General features: G+C 44.8%; 1 protein-coding gene across 4 annotated transcripts in view; it reads right to left on the bottom strand.

Moving 5' to 3' along the window:
• The window catches only part of NRF1 (nuclear respiratory factor 1), a 41,068-nt gene extending 31,765 nt beyond the window's left edge, over window positions 1-9,303 (bottom strand). The window contains exons 1-3 of one of the 4 annotated variants that reach the window (XM_019612891.2): window positions 6,088-9,303; window positions 5,524-5,650; window positions 1,616-1,847 (exon numbers count right to left, since the gene is read on the bottom strand). In XM_019612891.2, the coding sequence (XP_019468436.1) occupies window positions 1,616-1,838 (223 nt within the window). In that variant the 5' untranslated portion in view covers window positions 1,839-1,847; window positions 5,524-5,650; window positions 6,088-9,303. Of the gene's footprint in view, window positions 1-1,615; window positions 5,219-5,523; window positions 5,651-6,087 lie in introns of those variants that run through there. The other 3 variants (XM_019612914.2, XM_019612834.2, XM_019612865.2) reach the window with 3 other exon arrangements.
• Between the last annotated feature and the right edge of the window lie 3,977 nt (window positions 9,304-13,280).

The raw sequence follows: 13,280 nt of genomic DNA, 5'->3' as shown, positions 1-13,280 counted from the left end.
GAGAGCCAATTTAGGCAGAAAAGCTGCACTGTGTACAAGCTTTAGGTATGGGAGGCATAGAAGTGCAGCCAGAATGAGACTCTCCTTCAACTGCCCACCAGGGTGCTGGGAAAGAAAAGGAAAATCCTGCAGGAGTTAAAGCTACAAAAATAATAAGCAAAGCAGTAGAATGCTCAGTGCAGCGGTGGAATGCTCAGTGGGATGGTGTTCAGGACCATGAAGCTGTGAGAGTCAATGTACAGGCACAGAAGAGCTCCAAGAGTGATCAAGCATGGTGAGAGACTACTTTTGAACACTGCCACTCAAGTAGATTTCATATCCGTGTTTCAGCCTGTTCTCAAGGAGAATAAAGCTGAGAAGAAGCCAGGACCCAGCCCAGCCTTGCTCCTGACAGCAGGAGATGGTAGGTTCACAACCCACAGCTCAAATACACATTTGGGAAACCACCAGATACAGGGATGTATTTTGTGTTAACTCTCAGTTTATATCACCTGGGATGGCAGATCATCATGATAACTCATTTAAATGTTTTAGGACACAGGATATACAGCAAGCTATCACATATGGACAGCAAGTCCTCACACCACTCGGATTCAACAATTTCACAAAGCAGTTGTAGGTATGTGACCACTGCAGCCTTCCAACCTCAACCTGAACCACATCTTTACCTGTTTCTCCCCATTTCTTCACTTTCATTTTTCCTTCTATATAAGCTTGAAGCCATTGGCAGTAACCTCTACTCAACTATTTCTTCTCCATTAATATCTATTCCAACAGCTAAAGTTGGGCTTTCTTAGTGCACGCAATCCTTTTCCTTTCATACTGTACATATCCAGAAAGGTTTATCCAGGAGCAGTTGCCTTTTCACCACTCTCTATAGAAACTCCTAAAGATTTTACCTTTTTGTTAAGACAACCTGTTGGCATGTCCTCACTTCCAACTGCAAGCTGTCTGAAGCAAGGGTTGACTGCTCAGCATGTTTAGCAGGGACGCTCACCGCATCTATAAGCGCCGATATTGAGCTGCTTTGCACAACTTCTGACAAGCAGGTCAGGAGCTTTATTCCATAAATAAGGAGCCAGATCAGTTTGTGAGTGCTTATTTATCAATTATCATTGCTTTCTTCTACTAGAGAGGTAGACCCACTTCAAGGCACATTTTGAGGACATGCGGCAGGGGTTTACTGGAAAGGGTTTGTGATCCTGAAACAGTTCTTCATTCCATAGATAGAATGGCTTGGGTTGGAACGAGCCTTAAAGATCATAAAATCCCAGAATGGGTTGGGTTGGGAGGGACTTTAAAGATTATGGAATGGGTTGTTGGGTTGGAAGGGTCCTTAAGGATCACAAAATCATGATATGGTTGGATTGGAAGGGTCCTTATACATCACGGAGTTACGGTATGGCTAGGTTGGAAGGGTCCTTAAGGGTCACAGAACCATGATATGTTTGGGTTGGAAGGGATCTTAAAGCCCTACTTAGAACTGAAGCAAGAAGGAAGCATTCACAGCATCCCAAGGGAGCGAAAGGACCACTTGGACACCCCCAGGCACAGATGGTGACATCAATATGAATGGTACGTCATAAGAAGGACGCTGAGCACCCTGTTGCTTTACCTGCTGCAGCCAGGTGGGCCGTCACCTCGTCGGCAGCTGTGGAGTTGAGGATGTCAGAGTCATCATAGGACGTGTCCTCAGGTGAAGAAGGTGAGTCCTCGTCGGCACTCAGCATGCTGTGCTCTGTGTAGGTGGCCACGTGGACCTGCTGCACCTGCTGGGCCACTGCGTGGGCCTCGATGGTGGCCATGTGTTCTGTTTGAGTCACGCCGTGTTCTTCCATCAATAGGTGCTGGAAGGGAGAGAAAGATCACAGAGTGGGTGTTAGGGACACGTGTACCATAAATAAGGAGAACAGCAGGTGAAGCCAGCCGGGTGAGCAGGAAGGAACAGAGGTTACCTCCCCTAGTGGACTTCCACAGGAGGGACATTACTGATCCAGGAGGTAGAAGAGGTTCTGAAAAATCCTACTTCCCAACTACACAGCACAGCACCAGAAGCAGGCACCAGTGCTGGAGGAAAGGTCTTCGCTCACCTGGCATTCCCAAGCTGAGTACCTGGAGCTTATTTCTGCCACTTTGACACCAAGGCAAGATGCTCAAGAGCAATACATAATCCAACCTCAACATCCCAGAACGTGCATTACAATGACACTACAGAGGTTTATTGGTAGCAAGTTGTGTTCTGGAGATGACTTTTGCTGTATTATTTGCCCAGAGTCCGGAAGTGGGCAAAATCATTACAACCTAAGCATAAGCATTAAGTAAAGCATATTTAATGTAGCCAAGTGCTAAACCACTGAGCAGAGCAGCAGCTCACAGTCAGCAGGGCACCAGAGTAAGCAGCATGAACATAATTATGAGCAGAAGATGCTCAGGTATTGTCAGTGGGTATCTATTGTACATTGGTGGGAAAGCACCAGCACATCACAAACTGTTACATCACATACCAGAGGGACCTTGTGGCCATAATAATGGGGTCAAATTCCATGGGATTAAAAGCTCTTTACCATACTCTCTCCATAGAAATCTGTTCAGCTTTTCAGGAGGAGAGGAGCCAGGAGCACAGGAGCACCTGAACATGGTGCACTGCACCATCAACTCAACCACAGCGTGCCAACACGCAGCTCTGCTCTTCCGAAGCTTCCCATAACTTTTATCACATATATCCTGCCAGAAATACACAATGCTTTGCAAATGATCAGCACGACAGCCACTATGACAAAATAGGCTGATGGTGAGTCCAAAAATGACGTCATCGGGAGCAACCACACAGGAAAAATGGAACAGTGAGATCCATGCCAGGAGAAAGAGCTCTTGGCCAAAGTTATCTTGGCCAAACCAACCAAGGACCACTACTTTAGAGATTGCAAGAGGAATGATTACAAACCTAGGATGCTCCATGGAAAGAAAGGAGAAGGGAGAGCACCTCAAACTGAGGACAGGAGGTTTGGTGGAAGGCAGAAGGAGATGATCTGAGTCTTGTCCTGATTTTGGGAGAAGAAGAAGGGCAAGGCACATCCAAGGCCACAGGAAGAAGTACCAGCAACACTGTGTACTGAACACTAAGGGCATTTATAAAGTAGTTCTCTCAAAGGCAACTCCATCTTGAAGACACCACAACCAGCAAATCGATTATTTTACCAAGTTCCATCCTCATAACATTCATCCACCCCTTTCAAAATCATTTTTCACATTCGACTCAAGCACAGCTATTTTTTATTTTGTTATGGGAAACAAAAGCTGCATCTCAAATGCAGGGAGAATATTCCCTGGACAGCACTAAGGGAAAGCTTCCTTCTCAAATGCCAGAGGCACATACAGTGTTGAATGGAGATGAGAAGTTCATAGATGAAAACATTGACAGGAGACTTAGGATGAGCCAAGCAAAAACACACCATCGTGAAAATAAGTTTCCAAACATCACATTATTACCAAAATGGCTGTGGGCAGTTACATCCTCTTGCTCAATGGACAGCTTCCAGCCAGCAGGTCCAGGGCTTTAGGATGGGTTTGCTCCACGTATGGGATTGCACAGCAATCCATGGTTCTTTTTGCAGCAGCCTTCATCCTCCTAAGATAACTCCAACCTAGGCATCTGGGAATGGTTTCTCAATTCCCATTACAAAGAAATCCAGCTAGACCTTTCCAAAACTGGTACTGAACTTCCCAAAATCCAAACATGCCAAGCCCAATCTGGCCTTTCTACTATGCTTCTAATAACGAGAATCACAAAATGAACAGCTTCACTAAGAGCTACCAACTTCATGGTGGAGCTGACTCTTATTTTGGGATCTCCTATCCAGAAAAGTGAGTTTCTTGCCTGGGAAACACTACGAGAAGCCCTAAGTGTTCTTAAACTGTATAGATGGAAATTAAACTCAAGTTGGATTCCCAACAGATGAGTTTAGGCTGTTTCCGAGCTAGGCATGCACTAGGGGAGCTCCAACCTGCTGAAATGCAGTTGTGAGATGATTACAAACCTATGGAGGTTAAAGCTCCAACCACCTTCCCCACTCACAATCCAACTCACAATAGAACCAGGTGTTATTCAGCCCTCCTTACAAGTCACTGTGATGTTAGAACCACCCAAAAGAGCACCAATGCAAACACCTCCAGTAAGGAAGGGTCTGAGATGGCAAGATGCATTGAAGCAACATGAAATATTTTGGTTGGAAACAGATCCAGTATAATCTTCTAATGAACTTATTTTGTTATCACTACAGAAAAATGGGGGGAACAAGGGAGATTTCAGGCAGGACCTTAATGGAGCAGCACAGCAAGCCATGCTTTTCCAAACCACTAGACTTTCTCTGTCTGAAGTGGTTTACTGCTGTTTTCCCCATGGTGCCATACAACATAAAGTGCTTTCCACTGAAATAAAGAAGTATTTATCCTCATAAAAAAAAATACTATCAGAATATATGTGACAAAGTGTAGCCACCACTCAGCTCCCCAGGAAACCAGATTGCAAAATGAGCGATGCTTTTGACACTGCTTTCTTTAAGAGGAAAAATGCTTGAACCAGGGCAATACCACTCGAATTGAAACTATGGGCCATGCATTCCTAAGTGGGCAAACAAGCAGCCGGGTGACCAACATCAACACAAGGGTGCCCATAAAGAGCAGACAGGAACGTGTGGGTATTTGCTCTTGTTTTTACACATTGAGCTTCCACCACCAAGCAGAACCTGGATCTGCCCTTTCTGTACCCTCATCTTCATCATTCCAGGCTATATAGAAGTAAATAGAAGCTGGGAAAAGGGCAAGAAACTACTACACCTCTACCACAAACCAGGACTTACTCTCCAGTGGATGTGGGAGCCTGCCCAGTTGTGCATAACCCAACACTACAAGCTTCAGTAACTCATTTCCACATTGTAACTTGGATTAATTCCAGTTTGACCCACAAGCTGACTTCACTCAACGCCAATTTTCTACTTTTCCAACTTCTGCACTCTTTTCATGTCTGCGCATTTGCCTTCTGGAAAATTCCCAAACGTCTCCAGCATCTGGAAGGCAAAAGCCTTACAGCTGTGTGTTGAAAGTTTGGGTAATTATTTGTATTATCCATCTTTCAACGTTATTCCTGCAGGATTCCTGGTAGAAATCAGGCTGTGAGCACAGAGGAAGAAGCATCTGAAGAGCCACCGAAGAGCCACCCAAAGCAGCTCCTCCATGGATCTGATGGACTGGAAAAGGGATTATTGCACAGATCATGAAAGGAAAAAAACGTTCTTGATTCATTTCAAAAATGAACATCCCTCATTCCAGAAAATGAACATTTATTCCTCTTCTGCTTTACAAACCTGAACAACTTCAGGTGCAAGGAAACCCTGATACCATGACGATGCCTGTGGAGACATTTCCTGGTGGCTGTGGCTCAGTCCTGAAGCCTTGGATGAGAGCCAAAAGTATTTCTAAAATAATTTAAAATGCTTGAAAACAGAGAAATGAGGATCAAGTCACCTCACCCCGCAGTGCAGTTGCTTTGTGGTCGCGACAGAGGCTCCTTTAATGCGCTGCTGACACCGGGGCTGGAAGAATACCAGGTGTTGGAGGAGAAGAGCAACCCAAAATAGCAAAACCTGACCACCTGAAATAGCAGAAAACAACAGAAAAGGAGCACAAGAACTGTAAACTCTATGCTCAATTCAAAGACAGGTGGTTGAAAATGGAGCTCGTGTCTACTCAGCGTCATCTGTGGTGTGAGTAGAAGTAACCAACACAAAGCCCCACTCGAGGAACTCGTCTACCACCGACTCATGACAGTGTTGCTTCATGAGTGTTTTAAACTGAGCCAAAGATGAGATGTCCACACAAGAAAAAAACAGATGGAAAAACACCTTGGGATGTTTAAATAATTTCTATATGGATGCAAAGCATGGACCATGTGAATGAAGACTGAAGGAGAAGGGCTGAGACCCACTCTGTGTGGACTGTAACTCCAAATTCCGTATTTTCAGGTTTTGCAACCAGACTTTTTTTTCTGCTTGGACATTTTGGGTGAAGGTTTCTCCTTTCAAAACTCACCTCTTCATAAAAAAAATTCTGTCTTTTCTTCAAGCGAATGCTCTTTGCTATCACCAAAATGTCTCCTAGGTGAAGGTTTTGGAGAAGATTGAGGCCCCAGTTGGGCACTGACGCCGCAGCAGCTCCACTTTCTGTACGGAATAAGCAAGGATTGAGAAATGATAAAGGGTAAAAGGCAGAAAACTGAGGTGCAGCAGCTCACAAAGGTATTGAGGCACAGCTTTCCCCAGCACTCCTTCTTCCATAAAACATAACTCAGACTGCTGGGTGGTGATGGACCCACCTGAAGTTAATTTAGAGGTCTTGAAGAGAGGGCCCATTTGGCACAGCCACAAATAATCCCTCCGGCTCATTTCCTTATTAGCTCCAAAGGAATGGAAACGCTCCTGGTTTCCCCTTTTCCATTTTCTGCTTGATCCCTGTGCTGCAGAACCCAATATCGAGCATCCTGCATGGAACAGCACATCGCATAGCGCTGTCTGGCACTACGCAGTTCAGTCTGAAAACCAGCTTTTAAAAGGGAAAACAACATTGAACGGCTCGCTATTCCAGCATCACGCTTTTAACTGCAATGAAATGCTGCTCCAAGCCCAGAGAGCTGATTTGTTTTTCTTCCAAAAAGTGTGCAACACCTCCTCCCTTTCTTCCACTCCTTTTGTAAAGTTGGTGAGCATCTGGAGTTTAATGTGCCTTTAATGGATTCAAGCCTGCCCCGTAAATAAGCCATTTGCTTTGCATGAAACCACCACCATCACACTGGCACCTTTGTTCTCGGGGGTTGCTGTGATCTGGGTGTGTTAAACCCCATGCAACAGTGCTGCTGGCTCTTCTTCTTGCAGTGCTGTGGTAGTTTCCAGCCACGTGCACCAGCATCTCTGCTAGGAAATGGGCTTCCCCACCAGCACATAGACCACTGGTGCTCTACACCTTTCTCCTTTCCCATCTTGCACAAGGATTGCTTCCAGGAGCTGTGATGAAGTGGTACTGGTGCTCAGCACTGCTCAGGTGCTTGCTTGCAACTCTTCTACAGGATGAGATCAGAAAGCACTTTTCCTGTGCAAGTCCTATGCACTTACCACAGCAGGTTGTTTGATTTTAAAACCTATTTTCCATTGGTGCTGTAGTCTTCAGTGAATTCCCAGCTCCCTGCAAAGACAGCCTGGAATAATTCCTAAGTGAAAAGTGGTCCAATGAGAAATTAATCACTCACCACCTACTGATAAAATAAATTTCCTATTCCTATTTGAGGGGAATTCCGCATCTGAAACGGTCTCCCACTGTGTTTTGCTGTTCTGGCACAAAGCTCTCTATGCATTTTTCAAAGCAGAGGTGCTTCCTCATCCCGTGAGCATCTCATCAGCAGGTTTCAATGGTGGGAGAATTAACCTCATGCACCGAGATTTCCACGAGGACAATTGCAATCATGCCTTAAACTACTGCTGCTGATCAGCCCTCATAGCAGACCACTGTAGCCACGTTTTGACCCATTTTGGATGGGTCCCAGCTCCATCTCTCGTCACTGCCACAGCCAAACAATACCAAGACCTGGCTTTTCTTAGGGGGGATGCAAAACAAAGCCTTTGTGTCCGTCCTAAAATGAGGCTTCGGACTCCTGCTGAAGTCTCTATATAGCATCCAACCTGCTGACAGATCTCCCAGGTTAAATATCATTCACCTTTAGATAGGGTTCGACGCCATTCCCGTGCAACTATGTGTCTCAATGGAATTAGTAATGTGGGTTTGATAAGGAAACGATGCCATCCATCAGCAGCAAGATTAATTTGTATCTTTATTATTACCCTAACTTGTTGAAAACACACATTGAAATGCAAAAAATCCCATTGTTCTGGCACTGGTGGAGAGAATTGGCTGTGGTCGTGCACTGGCAGAAATGCAGTAACTCAAGCCCTAGGAGGGACTGAAATCCACCTCTTGTCATCCCACAGCGTCCTCCTGTGGCTTAATGCAATTATCCTTTTAATTAGGCTGGAAAAATAATCCCCGTGCTAACAGTTGCAGCATAAAAATCCTAAAAAAAAAATCCTAGAAAACCAAACCCATGTCTTTTACTGTGCCTTCCTCATCAGCATCTCACCCAAAAGAGCTGCAGGAAACACAGAAAGCCTGGAAAAGAAACAAATGGGATTTCACACCTGTTTATTAAACATGTAAGTGGAGTCTGGACAGCAAAGCATCTGACAAACAGCATCCTCAAAGGTACCATTATGTCCATTTCCACACTTTCATTTCAAGAACCATGGAAATCCCAATTTCTAATTATTTTACTCTGAACCATGTGGCCTTTAAGACATTCCAAGCGAGTTGCTCTTCTCTAGTTGTTACAGCTTTTTAATTAATTTGAAGAATTGCTAACCCCATCAGCAGCATGACCGGAGGATCTGCTGTTTGCTGACGGCCCTTTACCAACAGGATTACTGCCCAAAAGACAGAGCACAGCCCTGGCAGGCTGAATTAAGGTACGAATGTTCCCATTTTTAATCCTCTTTTATAGAGGGAAAGGATTACTGTTACACTGGGCTGCTGCAAGGGAACGTTATGGGAGCATTGCAAGGAGCACACGAGTGAAGGGCAGTGGTTGGCACAGAGCACTGAGATGCTCACTGGGGTTTGGAGGCAACATGACAGCACATTTGGAGACAACAGAACAGGAGATCTGTAAACAACACCAAGAGATGAACCTGTTGGCCGTGGCTGCCTTCCTGAGCACTTGGCCAACACCGTTGTTTGCCCTCACGTTGCCTTAGCTCAGTCATCTGCCATGTGGTAAGGTCACAGGGCATAGCCTTAATTAAATTACCTGCACTAAATTACGTAGCTCTGACCTGAGATGGCAGGCCTGGCTACGAGGCTGGCTGGTTCTGTTGGTGATGTGTTCTGCAAGGAGCTCACAGAATAGGTTGGGTTGGAAAAGGCCCCAGAGGCCATCATGGCACAGTCTATCCCAAACCCAGGCTGATGTGCATTTTCAGGCAGGAAGCCTACCTCCGGCTCAGCTAGATGAGACCACTCTGCAATTACCTAAGTACCTGCATGCTGGATTTAAGTGCACTGTAAGACCATTTTTCCCCTCTTTGGGACCAACAAAGAGCTCATTTACCTGTCCACCTTGCTCCTTGAAGCACATCACTTACTATGCAGCTGTTTAACCATGCAAGCTGAACACTCAAAACTAAATCTGTTAAAAGATGAAATAGTTATTACATGTTTATAACAAACATGCCTACATACAAACGGGGCTGTTCAAGTTCTCAACAAACACAGGGGCTGAGGGAGGTTTTAGGAGCTGCTGCAACACACAACCATTTACTTTGTGCATGGAGAACAGAACACGGTATTTTATTTGCAGCTGCATTTTGTGCTTCGGAGGTCTTTAACATTTCCTCACCGCCACCTCCATCCACGTATGCTTCTCATTATCAGAGTTTAAGCATTACAGCCATCACAGGAACACATACCATTTGGTTCTTGGGCAAGAGACCCACCTTAATGCTTTACCTTTCACTCAAAAATATGGTGCAGAAAGAAGCCAGAAAAGGAAAGACAACTTGCAGCACTAGGCAACTATGAGAAGTGCTTCACATCAGCCTGGCCTTCCTAGGGAGAAAGGGAGCAGCGCTACCCCAAGTCCTCTCTCCTTTATAGGGAAAACTGAAAAGATAAAGGACCTTTCTGGGGTCCAAACAGCAGGAGACTCCAACAGCTGAAGCCAAAAATAAGCTTGTGAGGATAAGAATTAATTGACACGACATCGAGGATGTGGCAATGTAAATAAAGCACGGAGGAAGTATTTTTGACCCAGACATGGGGGAAGTTTCCCAAGCTGCCGAGTCATCTCCATTTGATGACTTTAATTAGAGGGTTACGTAATAAACAGTGGGTGGAAACTGGTTTCTTTCTGATTGCATTACTTGTCATAGAATCATGGAATGGAGTAGGTTGGAGGGGCCTCAAAGACCATCCAGTTCCAACACCCTGCCAACATCTAACCTAAATCCCCCCTCTTTTAGTTTACAGCCATCACAAAACTCCTTTTTATCAGACCCTTACAGAGGCAGAAAACCATCAACACCAACCAAAATAATGCAGGTGAGGAAGCCCAGCACAATGCCCCGTGCTCCTCGCACAACCACATGCCCTGTTACCCACAAAGCAGGACAAAAAGGTGAAAACCAACAACTGCAAAGTAATGCTGGGCTCCCCAACCCTATAGAACCCAGGATCAGATGGAATATACCTGCAAGACAAAATGCTGCACAAGTCTCTGAACATCTACACCGTACAAATGGAAAACAATGGCATTTCATTGATGTCAACGTGTCAGCAGGATGGATGTCTGCTGCTCTCCATAGATACAGCTTCCAGCTTCCCAGTGTCTTATCCATCAATAGCACAGACTCCTTGGAGCTCAACAGGTGACTCATCCACAACCAAAAACCCAACCAGCCTTTGCCAGGCGGCTGAGAAGTATTGGGGGAGACAAGAAGAAAGGGTTGGGCTGGCGGAGTTGAACTACCTTCAACAGCGGGAACATGAGCAACCATCAGACTGGATGTGAGATGAGTAGTTTTAAACCACGAGGGGACAGATTACCTTGAAACACAAGTAAGATGTGCCCATGTGCCACCCAGGGGTCCTCGGTGGGCTGCACACCTCTGGTGTGGCAGCTGAAATCCCAAAGAGGGAACTTTTATCCTCAGCTGGCTGTAGCTGCTCCTAATTTTAGACAAGCATCCTTAGCAAGTGGCTATTTACCAAACAGCTAATGAAATTCATTAGAGGAAAGCTGGGTGAGTCACAAAGCCTCTGCTCCAAGTGCCACCTCAGCACCATTTTTTCTACTACAGTTACAACTCACAGAGCAAAGCAGTTGAGATCCCCACCACGCACCAAAAGTTATTTAAAAAGACCAAGAAGTGTATTACAAAATTATTTTATTAAAGGACTCAATTACTGGATAATCACTGGTACAAAAATAAAGCTAACAATACATTCTTCCTCTGGACTTCCTTCAGGAACAGCAGCAGAAGTCCAAAGTTGAATTTTACAGCAGTACTCGCACTGAAAGCCAACAGGAGCTAAGTTCTATTGACAGCACACGGCATTATGCATGAAGATTTATTAAATTTTCATGGTAGAAGGGATGCAAGGGCATCCTACAGAGGCACTGAACCCAGCTTCCTTCCTAGAAGTTATTTTCCGGGCTGCTTTTCAAATCATAAAAGGCTATAGCAAAAATAATAATAATAATAATAATAATAATGAAATAAAATAAAAAAATATGAAAAAGAACTCAAAGCCTCCAGGGAGGCCGAACGGAATCTCCCAGGGCTCCCAACCCATGATCCTGTAGCCATTGGTGCTTCATTTTCGTTACAAAGCTCAAAGCCTCCAGGTTTGAGCCTGCCAGAAGCCAAGCAGGTTGTGATAAATCTAACAAAGCTGATTCAGGTTCGTGAGCAGCAGAAAAAAAGCAGCAAATTCCAACGCTTTTAGTAGTCCTCACACCAAAATACCTAAAAATAAAAGCTGACATCTGTGCAGCTGACCAGTCACAGGGCTTAATAAAGCCAGTAATTAAAGCCTAATCACCACCAAGCATAAAAGCACTGTGTGGCAGGAGTTACAATGCAGCCTTTGCTCATCGTCCTCTACGAGGTTTATGCCATGCATTAATGCATTATGCCACACGTCATTGGATTTGTGGCAGTGAGAGCCCACTCACCACAAAGTGTGCACCTAACAATGTGAGAGCCCTACAAAATGGGACACAAAGCTCTATCCGAATGAACACGTGGAGAAAATGATGTATTAGATGATTTAACTCTACATCATAACACTCAACCATAACGAAGGATACCAAAACCCCAAGAAAGGCAACGTGATCCAAATCCGTGATGAATGAGGTCAGAACCTCAAAGAAAGTCAACGTGATCCTCATCCATGATGAATGAGGTCAAAACCCCAAAGAAAGTCAACATGATCCTCATCCATGATGAATGAGGTCAAAACCTCAAAGAAAGTCAACGTGATCCTCATCCGTGGTGGACAAAACTAAAACCCAAAAGAAAGTCAACGTGATCCTCATTCATAATGAATGAGATGAAAACCCCAAAGTCAACATGATCCTTGTCTATGGTGGACAAGACCAAAATCCCAAAGGAAGTCAACATGATCCTTATCCACGGTGGACAAAACTAAAACCCAAAAGAAAGTCAACATGATCTTCATTCATGATGAATGAGGTCAAAACCCCAAAGTCACCATGATCTTTGTCCATCATAGACAAGAGCAAAATCCCAAAGGAAGTCAACGTGGTCCTTATCCATGGTGGACAAAACTAAAACCCAGAAGAAAGACAACACGATCCTCATCCATGGGGGCAAGACCAAACACCCAAAGAAAGTCAATGTGATTCTCATCCATGATGAATGAGGTCAAAACCCCAAAGAAAGTCAGTGTGATCCTTCGCCATGATGGACAAAAATAAATCCCAAAGAAAGTCAACATGATGCTTAGCCATCCTGGACAAGGCCAAAATCCTAAAGAAACTTAATGCGATCCCCAGCCATGATGGAAAAGATGAAAACTCCCAACGAAAATCAATATGATTCTCAACCCTCCAAAGCAGCCGTCACAGACAGACACTTCCTCTTTCCCACAAATGTTCTACCAGACATTAAAAAATAGAAAACAGAACGATTTCTCATCCGCCCCCCCACTGTTAGGACACGAAAAGAGCAACCCCACCGCTCTAAGGATGAGCAAAGTGCTACAGATGACACAACGGCCAAAGTAACACCGAAGCACAAATGCATAAAACTGTGAAAAATGACACAAATCACCCGGCCAGCAATGAGGCCAGCACCTCAAAGACTGAAGCACAGCACGCCAAAAGGTCTTAAATTCTGGAAATAGCAAAGGGCGCTCTAGGTGGAGGGAGCAGAGATCCAAATCTTGAAGGTATGCACAGAAAATATTTCTGCATGTTATCAAAATTAGCAGTAGATGCAAAAGAGCTCTTCCTGTGCATGGTTAGGGTGGGGATTTTGTGCTCTGTGATCGTTATTTATGGTTCCCAATCCCAAACAGCTCAGGAAGCAGTGGGAGCCCTGTGGCCACACCACAGCCCAATAAAAGGGGGGAGGAGGAATAAAGGGAAGAAGTGTTTTAAA

Source organism: Meleagris gallopavo, chromosome 1 (genome assembly GCF_000146605.3).
Source record: "Meleagris gallopavo isolate NT-WF06-2002-E0010 breed Aviagen turkey brand Nicholas breeding stock chromosome 1, Turkey_5.1, whole genome shotgun sequence".
In the NCBI taxonomy this organism is placed as follows: domain Eukaryota; kingdom Metazoa; phylum Chordata; class Aves; order Galliformes; family Phasianidae; genus Meleagris; species Meleagris gallopavo.
This window is presented reverse-complemented; position numbering and strand designations above follow the sequence as displayed.